The 15,161-nt window shown below is 42.3% G+C and overlaps 1 protein-coding gene across 1 annotated transcript in view; it reads right to left on the bottom strand.

Moving 5' to 3' along the window:
- MANBA (mannosidase beta) overlaps nt 1-15,161 on the bottom strand; it is a 313,152-nt gene that overhangs the window by 63,963 nt on the left and 234,028 nt on the right. Inside the window, exons 13-14 of the mRNA XM_069230206.1 lie at nt 12,160-12,327; nt 2,002-2,146 (exon numbers count right to left, since the gene is read on the bottom strand). Of these exons, the coding sequence (XP_069086307.1) occupies nt 2,002-2,146; nt 12,160-12,327 (313 nt within the window). The remainder of the gene's footprint in view (nt 1-2,001; nt 2,147-12,159; nt 12,328-15,161) is intronic.

The raw sequence follows: 15,161 nt of genomic DNA, 5'->3' as shown, positions 1-15,161 counted from the left end.
TTAGGACTCACATATCAGGCAGCATAATATGTCTGTCTGCGAAAAGACCTATTGTCAGCCTAAAGTGGGCTTAGAGCCCTCCAGTGCTTCCTATTAGTTGGTTCTATTGTCACTCTCATTTGCTTGTTTTTTAAGTCGTTAGCTTGTATGGGCTTTCATTCCTCTTCTTGTGCTTGTCCTTCCCTGCAGCATGACCTCATTACTTGTGTCCTCCCTCAGTTTACTTTTTTGTCCACTACTTATTTCATTTTGGTAACTTACGCTTTGAGATTGCATGAGTTGTCCAGCTGACTCCCTCATGTACATCTCATCACCTCCACCATGCTCTGTTTCTCTCTCCTGTCCACGTGCTTCTCCCAGACCCTCCTCTGTATTGTGCTCATCCTATATTGCTTTCATGACCGTGTGCTTCTCACCCCAGCTCCATGTTCCTCTCTCTGAGCTATGTGCTTCACTTTCCCCCGTGATCCACCCTGCTCTTTCGTGCTGTATACTTATAGGTGCTGCTTCCAGCTGCCCTGTGCTCCATGTATGCTTCCACCACCCTAGCCCTCCATGTTGCTTCCCCTAGCCCAAACCCACCCTGTAGTTTCCCACACCCACTTTCATGCTATATTTGTTAATTTACTGATCCAAAGAAAATCAGTAAATAACAAGAAAAAAGTACCAATGTCATTTTCTCGTTACACACGTGTGGTGTGCGCTTACAAAATTACTCTGCCACAGTGGCCATTTCAAAGTGTCTTTTTTGTTTCCACTTAGGCATGCTGCACAGCATCAGAATGCTGCACAGCATCGCTAAAAACCATTGTCAAAGCCAATAGGTCGCAAAGGTGCAACTCATATACTTATCTTGCCTACTTCACTGTGTTCTGTATTAGTCTCTCTCACTTGGTGCTTCTCCTCTGGCCCTCTGTATGTTGGGCTTACATTTGTCTGTTTCTCCTATCCCTTGTATTGTTTTCTTGCCTGTGTGCTTCTCAATCCCAGCTTCACGTTGTTCTTATTTGCTTCCGTTAGGCTTCCCCACAGCGTACTCTCTGTGTTGCTCCCCCCGTGCTCTTTGTGTTGCTTCCCCCACCTGCGCTCTCTATGCTGCTTTTTTTTTTTACACTTAAGTAAAACTAAAAAAGTGTTGTTCTTTTATATACGGATCAACTCAGATCGGTAAATAAAATGTCAAACAAAATGCACTCATCATTTTGTTGGTGAGCTCATACATGATGAATACACTTACAAAATGATGCAGCCGATCGCATCATAGCTTCAGGGATGCTGTACAACATTGCTAAAACCACTGGCAAAACCAATAGGTTTCAAAGGTGAGACCTATTGACTTTTCCAATGCTTGTTGTACTAGTTGCTCTTCATAACAGTTGGAGCAACTTTAACTAGAAGTGCATTAATTCTTTCAAGGTAACCGTCAAATTTTCAAGACCTAACTACTTTACAGTTTCGATAACAATATCCTTGATAGGCTAGGGTCTCCTTAAAAGTCCTGAAAACCATTTGACAATGGTAATACACAAAGTGGAAACCTCTAGTGAGACAGGTCTAAGCACAAGAACAAGTACTGGCAAAAGCAATAGGTTGGGTATTGCCAGACAGTGCTTTGGTTTTCATCAATGCTTATTTTGTTATGTTGTGGTTGTTGCAAAACGTTATTGTTGGGGAAGCTGCCAGGACTTCATCAAGTTACAAAAAAACAAACAAAAAAAACATTGGCTAAAAGCAAAACTATTTTTTGTTCTCCAACTCCAAAAGCACACCTTGTCATAGAGGTCCTCACACTTGAGAGACCTACTTTGTGTGTGAATGTGATCCTTGTGAAAGGGTGGAAGTTAGCAAATGGCTGAAGGGGACTGAACCTCTGACTCATTCTGTATGCTCTGGGGTGGAAGAAAATTGTGAATGAGGGGTTAAACATTAAATTTGAGTAAAATCTAAAGGTCTTGGCAAATGCTATACCTACAAATACAGAAGCATACTTTTGCAACTTACCTACTGAGGCCCAGGATGGTGCCTGCCAGATATCATTAAGCTGCCAATAAAGCGCTCCCATGGTATGTCCCACTCCATCCACAATCTCACTCCGACTGCGGCGATAAAACTCAGTCTCTGTTTTAATACACTGAGCTTGCATCACCTGTAAATGCAGGTATAGACAAATATATAAAAGAAATCACGTAAGGTGTCATCACTCAACATAAATGCAACGCTGAAACCACAAATGGCAATAAGAAATCAAATTTGTTAGGACATATTAAGGTTGTCACAGACGGACATAAAAGTCAGATAATCTGCGATAAAACTACTTCCAGATTTGATTGTTGGCTCTGGGTGTTGTAATTCACAGAAATGACAAAAACAACATTTCCAATCGATATCCTATGTGCAACATGCTCTTGTGAGTAAATTCCTGGTTGTAACTGGAACTCGGGAAGTTCTCGGGGTTGCCCTATCACATGTAGTAGGCTCTTCACTCTGGGCTAGCCTCAGATAGAAGAATGGTCATCGATGCTTCTAGAAGTTTAATAGAATCACTGTCAAGAACACACATCATGCATCATAATGGTGCGCTATGAGATTTTACCTGCACGTGCCATTAACGGGCCAATGAAGTGTTTCATCCTCCTTTAAAAGCAGGCTGAGATGCCGGTGGATGCAGAGCTCCTGCAGGAAATCCACCTCCTCTTCAGGGAGACACCCTGGCTGCTCTTTCTAAATTCCCCTTGCAGTTTTTGTTCTCTTATTGGTCTAAGTGTAAAGGGGTGGAGATTTTGGTGGAGGTCTCTCTCAGGGGACCTGTGTGCCTCTGACAGTTGTAAGAACCGGAAGGCTGAAATGGTGGAAATTAAGGGCAAAAAAACGGTTCCAAGATCTAACAACAATTTCATAATATGGGTCATAATTAATATTTCCAGACCTTCCCACCAGCTGAGCATGCTATAAGGAGCCAAGCTTGTGGGGCATGTTGCAAGTTTCTTGACTTGGGACAGTGGCCTGTGTTAAAACGAATCTCCTTTCACGTAATTTCTACTTAATTCTGTCACCCTCTATAGCGGTGCCATCAAGCACTCTAAATCAAATGTAGTTCAGTATAATAATGGGTTTTATTTGGCGGGTACACCTACAATGGTTACCTGGCAGTTCCAGATATAAAGTGATGTCCTGTATGTCCACTCTGTGCACTGCTGTTGGTAAAATAGCAATGAGGCCTATGCCATCTGCCCCTCACAAGAAAAAGCATTCTGTGCAACACCGCTGCACAACATTTCTGAATCCCGCTGAGACACAGGCTAAGTTCAGGATCTTTACTGCACTCCACATCCACAGAAACACTTCGACTACAGACACATTTTTACTGGATCATTAGTTCGGAGGCCTGCAGGGAAATAAAGCTCCTCTTTCCACAACTCTGCACTTGGAAAATGCTTTCAAGTTCATACAAATGTTTAGAGGCTGTACAAAGTGCTGGAATGCAAAAATACGGACTGGGCTGGTAGAGCTCTCTTAATCCTAGTGATAAGGAGGAAGCGTGTTAGAATATCATCCTAAAGGCACATACTTCCCCTTCTTTCAAATGGGCAAAGTATGTACAAATTACTATTCAGGTGGCATTCAATCCTGCTACATGAACTTAAATTAAACCAACTCGCCCCCATGTGTCGGCTGGGCTGATGGCCTACATGCTGCATGTGCAGTGGGTAGATCCAGGTCATCTGGAAGGATATCCTTTTGCATGTAAAAGATATTACCAAGATCACTCTACCATTAGATCCGTGTGCCGTCTTCTTGGGGGTAAACCAAAACTTGAATTGATAAGATAAATATTTCAGGTGCTGCTGAACCACCAAATCCTTTAAATTTAGACTATATTTGGTCTTAAATTCGACAAAGGAAACTATGCAACAGACACAGGAGATAAGAGCATTTTACAGATCTCCATCCGGCTCCCAACCCCCCAGCACGTCAATAAAACCTCATGCAACGCTTTACATCATTATAAAAATACACTAATTTATGATACCCATCACAATAGAAACACTGTTTAAAAAAAACAGTTAAAGTGGCACTTACTCAGCAAAACTCCCTTGTTCTCCATTTGTCTATTATTCCAATCCAAAACTGTTATCTTAAGTGCACCTCTTGTTCCGTGAAATCACGCCACCTTGCATGCACAATTTCACTCTCATCCTCAAAGCAACAATCCCTCTGGAATTCTTCAGTTGTTACTTCAAACCGCCACTGCCCCTTTTACAAATTAAGGGCCGCATGCACAATCTTAACATTTTGCAAGTTCCTAACTGCAACTTATTCCGACTCGCAATTAGGATCTCGCAAAATGCAATGTACAGCTGTGTCTCAGACACTGTTTGTGATTCCTAAATGGGTTGCAAGGGACCTGCCTCATCAATATTCATGAGGCAGGTCACAATTTGTGATCCACTGGGAATGGCCTGTAGTCACAGGGATGGCGATTAAAAATGAAAAGTGTTCTTTTCATTTTTTAAGAGCAGGCAGTGGTCCCTGGGACCACTGCCTGCTCTTAGGAAATGCTGGCACCTACATTCACAAAAGGAAAGGAGTCCTTTGGGGACCCCTTCTCGGTTGTGAATGGGTTACCGCCTCCTTCAGTAAAAGATCAATGTTTTGTGACCACATGCTGGTCGCAAAACATTCATACATGGCCCTGTGACTCACTATTAGGAAGGGATGCCCTGAGCACGCCCCTTCCTAATACCGACTCGCAAACCCTAATTTGTGATTTGTTAATCAGTTACCGAATCACAAAATAGGGTAGGTACATGACAAAAGGCCATTTAGCATTTAGAAATGGCCCAATTCGCCGTTTGCGCACGTTAAATACTTTTAGACATGTGGCCCTAAGATATGGCAGGGACGCAAGTTATAGTTAGTGCTGCTAACTATGACTGGTGAATTTCTGTAAGTTTTTTTTTTTTAGTTTTTTTTTACTGCAAAACATTAAAACTTTCAATGGGAAATTCACCTAAGTATAACGTTAATTTAACCTTTGTTTTTTTCAGTGAATTTCTAGAGTTTTTTTTAACATAAAGTAATAATGACCATACATAAAAGCAATACCCTGCCACGCATGGCCTTCGGCGGGGCCTGCAGACAGGTCCTGCAGCCAACATACCCTATACAGGGAGTGCAGAATTATTAGGCAAGTTGTATTTTTGAGGATTAATTTTATTATTGAACAACAACCATGTTCTCAATGAACCCAAAAAACTCATTAATATCAAAACTGAATATTTTTGGAAGTAGTTTTTAGTTTGTTTTTAGTTTTAGCTATGTTAGGGGGATATCTGTGTGTGCAGGTGACTATCACTGTGCATAATTATTAGGCAACTTAACAACAAAAAATATATACCCATTTCAATTATTTATCATTACCAGTGAAACCAATATAACATCGCAACATTCACAAATATACATTTCTGACATTCAAAAACAAAACAAAAACAAATCAGTGACCAATATAGCCACCTTTCTTTGCAAGGACACTCAAAAGCCTGCCATCCATGGATTCTGTCAGTGTTTTGATCTGTTCACCATCAACATTGCGTGCAGCAGCAACCACAGCCTCCCAGACACTGTTCAGAGAGGTGTACTGTTTTCCCTCCTTGTAAATCTCACATTTGATGATGGACCACAGGTTCTCAATGGGGTTCAGATCAGGTGAACAAGGAGGCCATGTCATTAGATTTCCTTCTTTTATACCCTTTCTTGCCAGCCACGCTGTGGAGTACTTGGACGCGTGTGATGGAGCATTGTCCTGCATGAAAATCATGTTTTTCTTGAAGGATGCAGACTTCTTCCTGTACCACTGCTTGAAGAAGGTGTCTTCCAGGAACTGGCAGTAGGACTGGGAGTTGAGCTTGACTCCATCTTGGACCCGAAAAGGCCCCACAAGCTCATCTTTGATGATACCAGCCCAAACCAGTACTCCACCTCCACCTTGCTGGCGTCTGAGTCGGACTGGAGCTCTCTGCCCTTTACCAATCCAGCCACGGGCCCATCCATCTGGCCCATCAAGACTCACTCTCATTTCATCAGTCCATAAAACCTTAGAAAAATCAGTCTTGAGATATTTCTTGGCCCAGTCTTGACGTTTCAGCTTGTGTGTCTTGTTCAGTGGTGGCCGTCTTTTAGCCTTTCTTACCTTGGCCATGTCTCTGAGTATTGCACACCTTGTGCTTTTGGGCACTCCAGTGATGTTGCAGCTCTGAAATATGGCCAAACTGGTGGCAAGTGGCATCGTGGCAGCTGCACGCTTGACTTTTCTCAGTTCATGGGCAGTTATTTTGCGCCTTGGTTTTTCCACACGCTTCTTGCGACCCTGTTGACTATTTTGAATGAAACGCTTGATTGTTCGATGATCACGCTTCAGAAGCTTTGCAATTTTAAGAGTGCTGCATCCCTCTGCAAGATATCTCACTATTTTTGACTTTTCTGAGCCTGTCAAGTCCTTCTTTTGACCCATTTTGCCAAAGGAAAGGAAGTTGCCTAATAATTATGCACACCTGATATAGGGTGTTGTCATTAGACCACACCCCTTCTCATTACAGAGATGCACATCACCTAATATGCTTAATTGGTAGTAGGCTTTCGAGCCTATACAGCTTGGAGTAAGACAACATGCATAAAGAGGATGATGTGGTCAAAATACTAATTTGCCTAATAATTCTGCACTCCCTGTACAGTGAACCGCACACTGTGCACAGCCTTTTGCCCTATGGCCTAGCCCTGGGGACCCCATCCCTGAGGGCCACTCATTAAAATAAAGGGGAGAGGGGGGCATGCAGTGGCCCCTCTCTGGACCTATTTCAGCCCTGGGAACCCCATCCCTCAGGGTCTGGTGCCATTTTGAAGGAGGCACGTGGCCCCCTCCATGTGCCAAATTCGGCCCCAGGGACCCCCTCCCTAGGGTCTGACACTATGTTAAATGTGGAGGGGGGGATATGTGACCTCCCTTCCCAGGCCAATTTTTGCTCGGGAACCCCATCACTCGAGGCTCACCTCCTATTTAAATGGGGAGGTGGACATGTGGCCCTCTTGCCTGGGCTGTTTTTGGCCCCAGGAACCCCATCCCCAGGGCCCGACAGTTATTTAAATGGGGAAGAGGGCACACAGCTCCCTCACCTTTCTGCGCTGTTTTCGGCCCATGAAACAATATCCCCTGGGGCCCAGCGGCTATTTAAATCAGGACTGTGGGAAGAGCCCCAAGACTCATGCAGCCCCAGTCGGCTCCCCACATCCAGCAGGAGATCGCACTGGTACCAAAAGCAGGGAGGAGATAAAAATGTTGCTCTCTGCAAATTGGAGCAAAATTCAGAATCCGCTCGCATCACTGCGGGCCTGGAAACTGATGTGAAGTCTACTCCCAGCTGGCAGGACCTTTTTTAAAGTTCCCACCATCTGGGAGTGGCCTTTGTGTTTGCTCTCGCTTGGTGGGAGATTTGAAATTGCTCCCACCAAGCAAAATCAAATAAAGATTTCCCTGCCGACTCCAGTGCGAGCAGGGATACTGCTCTGCCCCAGGGGGTGGACACTCCTGGACATAGCATATGAGCCAGCCCTAGGGGTGAACTCCCCGGCGCCATTAGTGGCTTAGGGAGGAGGCCCGTTTGGCCTCCCTCCCTAAAAAGAATAGTTCCCGGGGCTGGACTCCCTGGGGCCTTTCAAGGCACCAGGAGGGTGGCCGCATGGGCCCCCCTCCCCGTATTGTATATTTTAGGGGAGGGCTTCCTGGGGCCATCAGTGGCTTCCAGGGGGTGGGAGGTGCATGGCCCGTTCCCTTAAAAGAATCAGTGATGGGGGTGGGCTTCTCAGGCTCCAGGAGAGGGGCTTGTGCCCCCCCCCTCCTGTTATTATACATTTTAACACTGAGGATGGGCTTGCCGGGCCTCTTGAGGCTCAAGGGGGGCAGCAGAGCAACCTCCCTCCCCATATCAATCAATGTCAGCAACAGGGGTGGGCTCCTAGGGGCCCCGCAAGGCTCAGGGAGGGGGTGCCTGGCTCCCCTTCCCCATAAAAAACAACAATGGCCCTAAGGATGGGCTTCTCGGGCCTCTAATGGCTCGGGGAGGGGGGCCATGCATCCCCCTTCCCCATATAATTTGTTTTTCGCCCTGGGGTAGGCTTCCCGAGACTTATTTTGAAGAAGAAATGTGGCCCGGATTATTTGCTTTTTTTTGGGACCCAAGAGGGTCCCTCTCGGTCCCCTCCCATGGGACGGGTCACGGTATCGCCACTGTGCCACCATATATCTTTTTTTTTTTCACAACTTCAGGATGGAGGACTAGGGCTAAATGTATCATTATGCAATTTTGCATTTCCTAAATAGTGACTCCATAGAAATCGCTACTTAGGAAATGCGAAATGGTATGTATGTAATTACCGATTTCCTAATTGAAAAATTTCAATTAGGAAATCCCACGGCATTTGTCCCAAAGGGCCAGTTCTGCATTTGCCAAATACTAATTACCTATATGGGAAATGCAAAACAAGAATGGCTATGGTCAATAGGTCCCCAGTGATGTAGCACAAAAGTAGCAGCGCACCTGAAGAGCACAGGTGTGTCCTAGGGGCACTTGTGTGCTCTACTGTTCTTTATAAAAAGCATATCTGGGTGTTGTTTTGAAATGCACATGTTACCATCGACTTGGAGTCGATGGTAAATGCATTTCCTAAATGCCCATTTTGCATTTAGGAAACGCTTAGTGCATGTGCTTTGGAAATCACAAATAGGAAATACTTATTTGCAATTTCCTATTCGGTATACTTGTAGAAATCACATTTTGGGATTCCCTAAAGGGCTTTGTACATCTCAAAAGCCCATTTAGCATTTCTTAACGGCCCGAAATAGCGATTTGGACCGGTAAGAAATGCTTAATGGCTTTGTACATCTGGCCCTTAGTCCCCAAGTCCTGTAATGGCTGCCAGCAACATTTTTCTCATATTGCTGGCAGCCTATCAGAGCACTCTCTATCGCGGGGCGAGATGACCCAAGGGAAAATAAATCTCTCTTGGCCAATTCGAATGCTCTATTTTTTAATTGGCACTGCTACACGAGTCTCTGCCATAATTATTTTTCAACTTTAATTTCTCAAAAACTACTGAGCGGGTTTACACCATACCACAAAAAGCACAATCTGCGGACCAAGGTCTAGGTTCCTGCTAAAACTGGTGTAATTCTGTTCAGTAGTTATTGCTGTAGCCTTGTTTAAAGTAGTCTATGGAAAATGCATGGGTTTTACGTTTTGGGGTCCACATTTTTTCCTCAGTCCCCGCTTGATAAATCAACCCAAAACTTTCCAGGAAGGTGCTGATGTAGGTGAACTTTTTTTTGGGAAAGTTTTGAGAAGATCCATTCCATCAAACATGGCCAAAGTTATTAGCAAAGTAAAAAAAGCTCTGCCTATGGAAAAGCAGACCTACCTACTGGTGATTGCCAGCCATATAAATATATATATATATATATATTGAGAGAGAGAGAGAAAGAAAGAAAGACTACAAAGAAGGCAAATTATATTGACAGAAAAATGTCTGCCCAGGAGTTTGTGAGCTAGCACACGGATGATGTGGCATTCTTGCAAGTAGCAACAGTGGCCTGCGAGTTGGCAAATATCCTGGGGAAAACACTAGAGAGGGCTCACTGTGTCCACTTTAATTTTATTTGAGAAAATGTGTGCAAAATAAACCTAGTTGTTTTACAGGATTGGGTCGGGTCCATTAAGAGTGGAAGTTGTGTCAATCTATTGCCTCTTCCCAAGTCTTCTCCAGGGATCCCGCTTTTTTTTCCACTTTTTCAAGCCAAATACTGGTGTTCTCACAATGTCAGCTTTTTGTCTGATTTGGATACAAAGTTCAAGGTCTTTAACAAATGTTTCTTGTTTTTCATTCCTGGACCTTAAATCATGAGCTTACTGGGCTCTGACATACGGATGATTTGAGCACCTTTCTCAAGATGCTCGTATGGATTGGGTGTCTTTCTGGGAGACTGGCCTACCTTAACCAGCCCACTTGTCTGGATTTAGAAAAGGCACATCTCCCAAACATTAAATTATCTGGGGAAATCTGAATCTTCCATGTTGATGCCTCTCTTGGTCTTAGTTACAAACTAAGGACTACATGTACTATGATTTGAAATAGCAATTTCCTAATTGTGATTTCCTGTGAATTGCAAATTCAAATGTATGGAAATCTTTTGAATTTCATTTCCGATTCCAAGTGGGTAGCAATTAACCCTACCTCATGAATATTAATGAGGTAGGTCACAATTTGCCACCCATTAGAAATCGTAGCCATCACAGGGATGGTGTCCTGCTAGGGTCGACAGGCCACCATGTCTGTGATTGCTTTTAAATAAAACATATTTTTAAACACAGCCCATTTTCCTTACAATAAAACAGGATGCGTTTTAAAAGAAAAAAAAGAAACTTTTAAATTGAATTTTTAATGAGTATGCAGTGGTCAATGGAACCACTGCCTGCACTTAAAAATATTTGTTTTCCATTCTCAAAGGGGAAAGGGTCCCTTGAGGTGCTTACCACCTCCTTCAAAGTGTTGGCAAAATATGAATGTTGTGTGACCGTAATTCAATCGCAAAACATTCATACATCCCATTCAGATTTGGTATTTGGAAGGGACGCCCTAAACACACCCCATCCCTTTACCGAATTTCAAAAACAAATTGGGATTCGGTAACCTGTAACCGAATCGCAATTTGTGTTTTGTACATGCTCAAAAGCATTTTTGTGGTCTGAAATCATCCTGAGCAGGCCATTTTCGACCACAAAAATCCTTTTGTACATGGCCCTAAATCTCTAGTATCTTTCCACTTCAATAATACTGAGACTATCCGGGATTATTCTGTGTCCTGAATAGTTGAATATCTTATCAGCTAGCCAGAATATGTGACCCTCGTCCTGACACCTGTTGGTTGTGGTAATAAGGGTTTGCATTGTCCCTCTACGTTTATGTTCTTTGCTAGTTTCCCTATGCTAAGTTATCATAGGAAAAAATAGGGCTTTTAAGAAAGCAACAATAATACTAGTTCAATATTTGAAATTTAAATTTTACTATCTCGCTTCCTCAAACGTCTAATTTTGATGTTGCAACATTTAAAGTGCTTTTAGGAGATAACCCTTTTTTACTTTAGGCATGAAATTCTGGAACCTATCCATTTTAAATCATAATGATAAAAATGTATTTACTACTAAAATGCAGATCTTTCTTGATTTTTATCTTCACTTCTAGGTTATGACAATTAGGCTACTCTATCAATGTCCTTTATATAGCCATGATTTACATGGGTATTTGTGCACTTGCAGCTTTTAGTATTTCTGAACACTGTCAAGTATACACCGGTCCTGATCTGGTCAGATGTTTATTACTGTTAGGAGCTTGAGTTAAAGCCCTATCCATAGTAAGACTGGTAAAGAAACTCCCCCACATCCTGTGACTGCGTAGAAAGAGGGTTTTTAATTCACTGGAAAAATTCCACTACACAATAAAATAAGAAAACAAATTAGCAGGTGCTCTGTATAATATTCATATTTGCATAAATGCACACTTGTTACATTTATATATGTTAAATACACAGGTGAATACTTCTGGGAAGCTGCAACAGTAGCAGGGTCCCAGTAACACTACTTTAATTCTTTGAGAATTAACAAAAAGTTAGGTTTTTGTTTCCCCTATGTAGTCATAAGCCTTAGGGAGTAAAGAAGCATCATTGTTAAGGAGGATCAGTAATTTTAATAGTATTTAGGCGTGATGTGAGAGTTTTACATAAGTAAACAAAGTGAACCAGGATGACAAATAATGTTTTGTGACGTAAACTTGTAGTACTCCTGGAGTTTTTATAGGAGTAAATCAGGAGCACTACGGAATTAAATCACACCTCACAGGAAAATGTTTGTGAATTTGGCACAGTGTCTTCAAAAGATACATACAACCTGTTGTTGAACTTAAGGTTTAATGGAAAAAAGGCAAAAGGCAGCCAGTTAAAAATAACTTGTAGCCCACACATTCTAATTATAATTAGCCCAATGTCAGATACAAACACAGAGAGTGATAATTTCACATATTATTCAAAAACTAACCAGATGAAAGTGTTATTGTCACCTGAGTAAGGTAGAGTGTGCCCACTAATGTTTTCAGCGACGGGTCTGAGATGTCCGGAAGGTTAAAATGTAGGGCGGCCTGTCGAAGCATTTCCTTGTTCCCATCAGCATGATGTTGTCGGTGGGAGGAGAAATTGCTGGTGTATGTCCAGTCTTCAGGAGAAGAAACCTGTTGGAACCAGTTGAAGACCTCAATAAAGCATATAAATGCATTTCTGTCAAATGTATAAAATTGTTAAAGATTTAGGGCCTGATTTGGACTGTGGAGGATGAGGTTACTCCATGACAAACATGACGGTTAGCCCGTCCACCGTACTAAGATTTCATTCTGGAAATCGTTATATAGCAGATGGGATATCCATCACGTTGGGGACGGAGAAACCTGTCTGCCAAACCCTAAATCAGGCCCATAGTCTAGTCTAGCCTAGGGGATTTCTAAAATGCAGAGAGACGCTGAGGCTTCCCACCACTAGACAAACCACAGTTAACCACCCATGCTAAGGAAGGATCCGAATACTGAGGGGTTTAATAATTTGGAAACAGACATGTTTTTAGCTTTTCCCTAAACAAAGTCTTCTTGTCGACCACCCTTAGTTCTATGGCGTTCCAAAGTTTTTGGGTGAAATGGGAAAAGGAACGTCCATTCCATTGAGTCCTTTGTATTCGAGGTATCTTCAGAAGTCAGGCATTGGATGATCTCAGTGCCCTAATTAGGTTATATGGAGTTAGAAGGGTGTTCAGCAGAGAGGGCCTTTATATGTAGTCCTTTTTTCACTAGGCATAGTGCCCTGAACTTCACACACTGCTTAATGGGGAGCCAATGCAGTGAGGCTAATGCATTTTAGCCAAGTTGTATTTTGGGACATTGAGCAGCAACCATGCTACAGCGTTTAGAACTTGGAGTCTTTTTGTGACGTATGTAGAAGAGCCTCGGTAAAGGGAGTTCCGATAGTCAAGACGTGAAAGTCTTAGGGATAGTACAACAATTCTTCTGGAGGGATGCAGAAGTGTTCTGAGGATGCCATAACAACTGGCAGCAAGTTTTTTTTCGCTTGTGCTTCCATAGAAAGGGAGCAGTCAAGCCACATTCCCAAGCTTTTAATGGGGGAGTTAGGGGTTGATGCTTTGCCTAGGCACTCCGGCCATTGAAGTGTCGGCTGGGGGATGGGACTACTGCACATTATAATCTCTCCCTTTTCCCCTTTAGTTTGAGGAAGCGGTTTACCATCCAACTGGATACTATTTCTAGATAGGAGGCTAGCTGATGTTAATGTGCACCTTTACTTGATGTGAGGGAGGTGACCTAATTGTGGTTTGTTGACATACGAGATAATTGACAGCCAGAATTCCTAAACAATATCAGCGAGAAGGCGCATATATAAATTAACCACATATTTTAGATCCCCAAATATAATTTGAATACCTCTGTCACATAAATAAGTTCATTAGCGCGCCAATGTGAGGTAATGGAATGCATGGCTGCAGGTTTTTCATTCTTAATGAGAGTTGGTGACAGACCCCAGCAAGACTGTGAAAGGGTAAAAAGGTGGTATTCCATTTTGTCAGTTTTCAACACCCACCTTCCCACCATTCCACTGCTCCCTTATTGAGAGGCTCTTGAAGCGTACTCAATGTGGAGTTTTATGCAGTGCAGTTATTTAATAATATAGGACCTAATACAGGAATAATTTGTCACCCCTTCACGTGAAATTAGGTGTGTAAAACGTTCAATATGCACACAGACATTCTTAATCTTGATCCACAGAATTTTATGTAAGCAAAGTGGATTTACAGTGTGAACATTCTGCTTGGTAGAAATACTGTATTCTCAAATTTGCGGAATTCTGAGCCATTTTTAGTGCCTGTAAGGGTAAAATCCACAAATTCCTAAACTTTTGAATAGTCACATACCTCTTGCAGGTCATTTTCTCACTATGAAATACAAGCACAATTACACCTATCTGGGCATGAGTAAGAACGCACCAAGTACGTAGTGTGGAGGGAACAATCAGATATTTATTTTGTGACGGAAAAGCTGTTTTTTCCCAAACGAAAACATTTTTCCTCAGTGGAGAAAAATGTTATATGTGCAAATGCACATTTGGACTGAATTACCACATGCAGGTTTTTATTCCCCGTGAAGATTCTGCATTCATTAATAGTAGGCAAGCAAATAAGCCTGGAACATGTGAGATCTTTTGTGAACTCACAAAAGCAGAATATTTGTTCCAAGCAGAAGAGTGGTCCTCGGGGAGCAAACATCCAACTTTGAAAGCTGGCCCTTTGCAAATCACATTTAATGCACTGTTCAAAGTGGTTTAGCAGGTCAGAATAGCTGGAGAGAGAACAACGAGAAACATTACCTCCTGCTTATCAGTATTTATTGATTATTGGACAAAAAGTTAAAAAAAACAAAAAAAAACTATTTCATAGGATTTATTCGGACATTGGATCCAAAAAAGTGCAAACATACACATAATAAAACATTAAAGCATTTTACAATGTTCATTAATAACAACAATACAAAATTCAAATTCTAAAAATATCCAACACAGTCCAATCATTTGACCAAGCAATGATATAAAATCATTCAGGTTAATCAGTGTTCTAAATGATGCGCACGCACAGCAGCACGCAAAATGCCCCTACATAAGCAATTATTTCTTGAGAATCAAGCTGTAAAAGGGTGTGAATTGCGACTCTAAGGTACCTAGGGCCAGATGTACCAAAGGATTTTACCCATTCTGTGTCTATGGGAAAATGCTTTAGTACATATGGCCCTAATACCACGTTTCTTTAATAAGGGAATAAAAAAAAGCCTGGTGTACATGAGATAATATTTGCAAAAATATGTAAAGTACATTATTGTTTGTCCAGACCTCTCATCACAAGGGCAGTGTATAGGATCAAGGCTAGCACTGCAGCCCAATTGAAAACATAACAGACATCTAATTGTGCCTGCCCTGTAACGAAACAACAGGCTCCCCTCCCACCGGCCCATTG

The sequence above is a fragment of the Pleurodeles waltl genome, chromosome 1_1, assembly GCF_031143425.1.
Source record: "Pleurodeles waltl isolate 20211129_DDA chromosome 1_1, aPleWal1.hap1.20221129, whole genome shotgun sequence".
NCBI lineage: Eukaryota > Metazoa > Chordata > Amphibia > Caudata > Salamandridae > Pleurodeles > Pleurodeles waltl.
The sequence above is the reverse complement of the archived record's forward strand: the minus strand, read 5'-3'. Positions and strand labels throughout refer to the sequence as shown.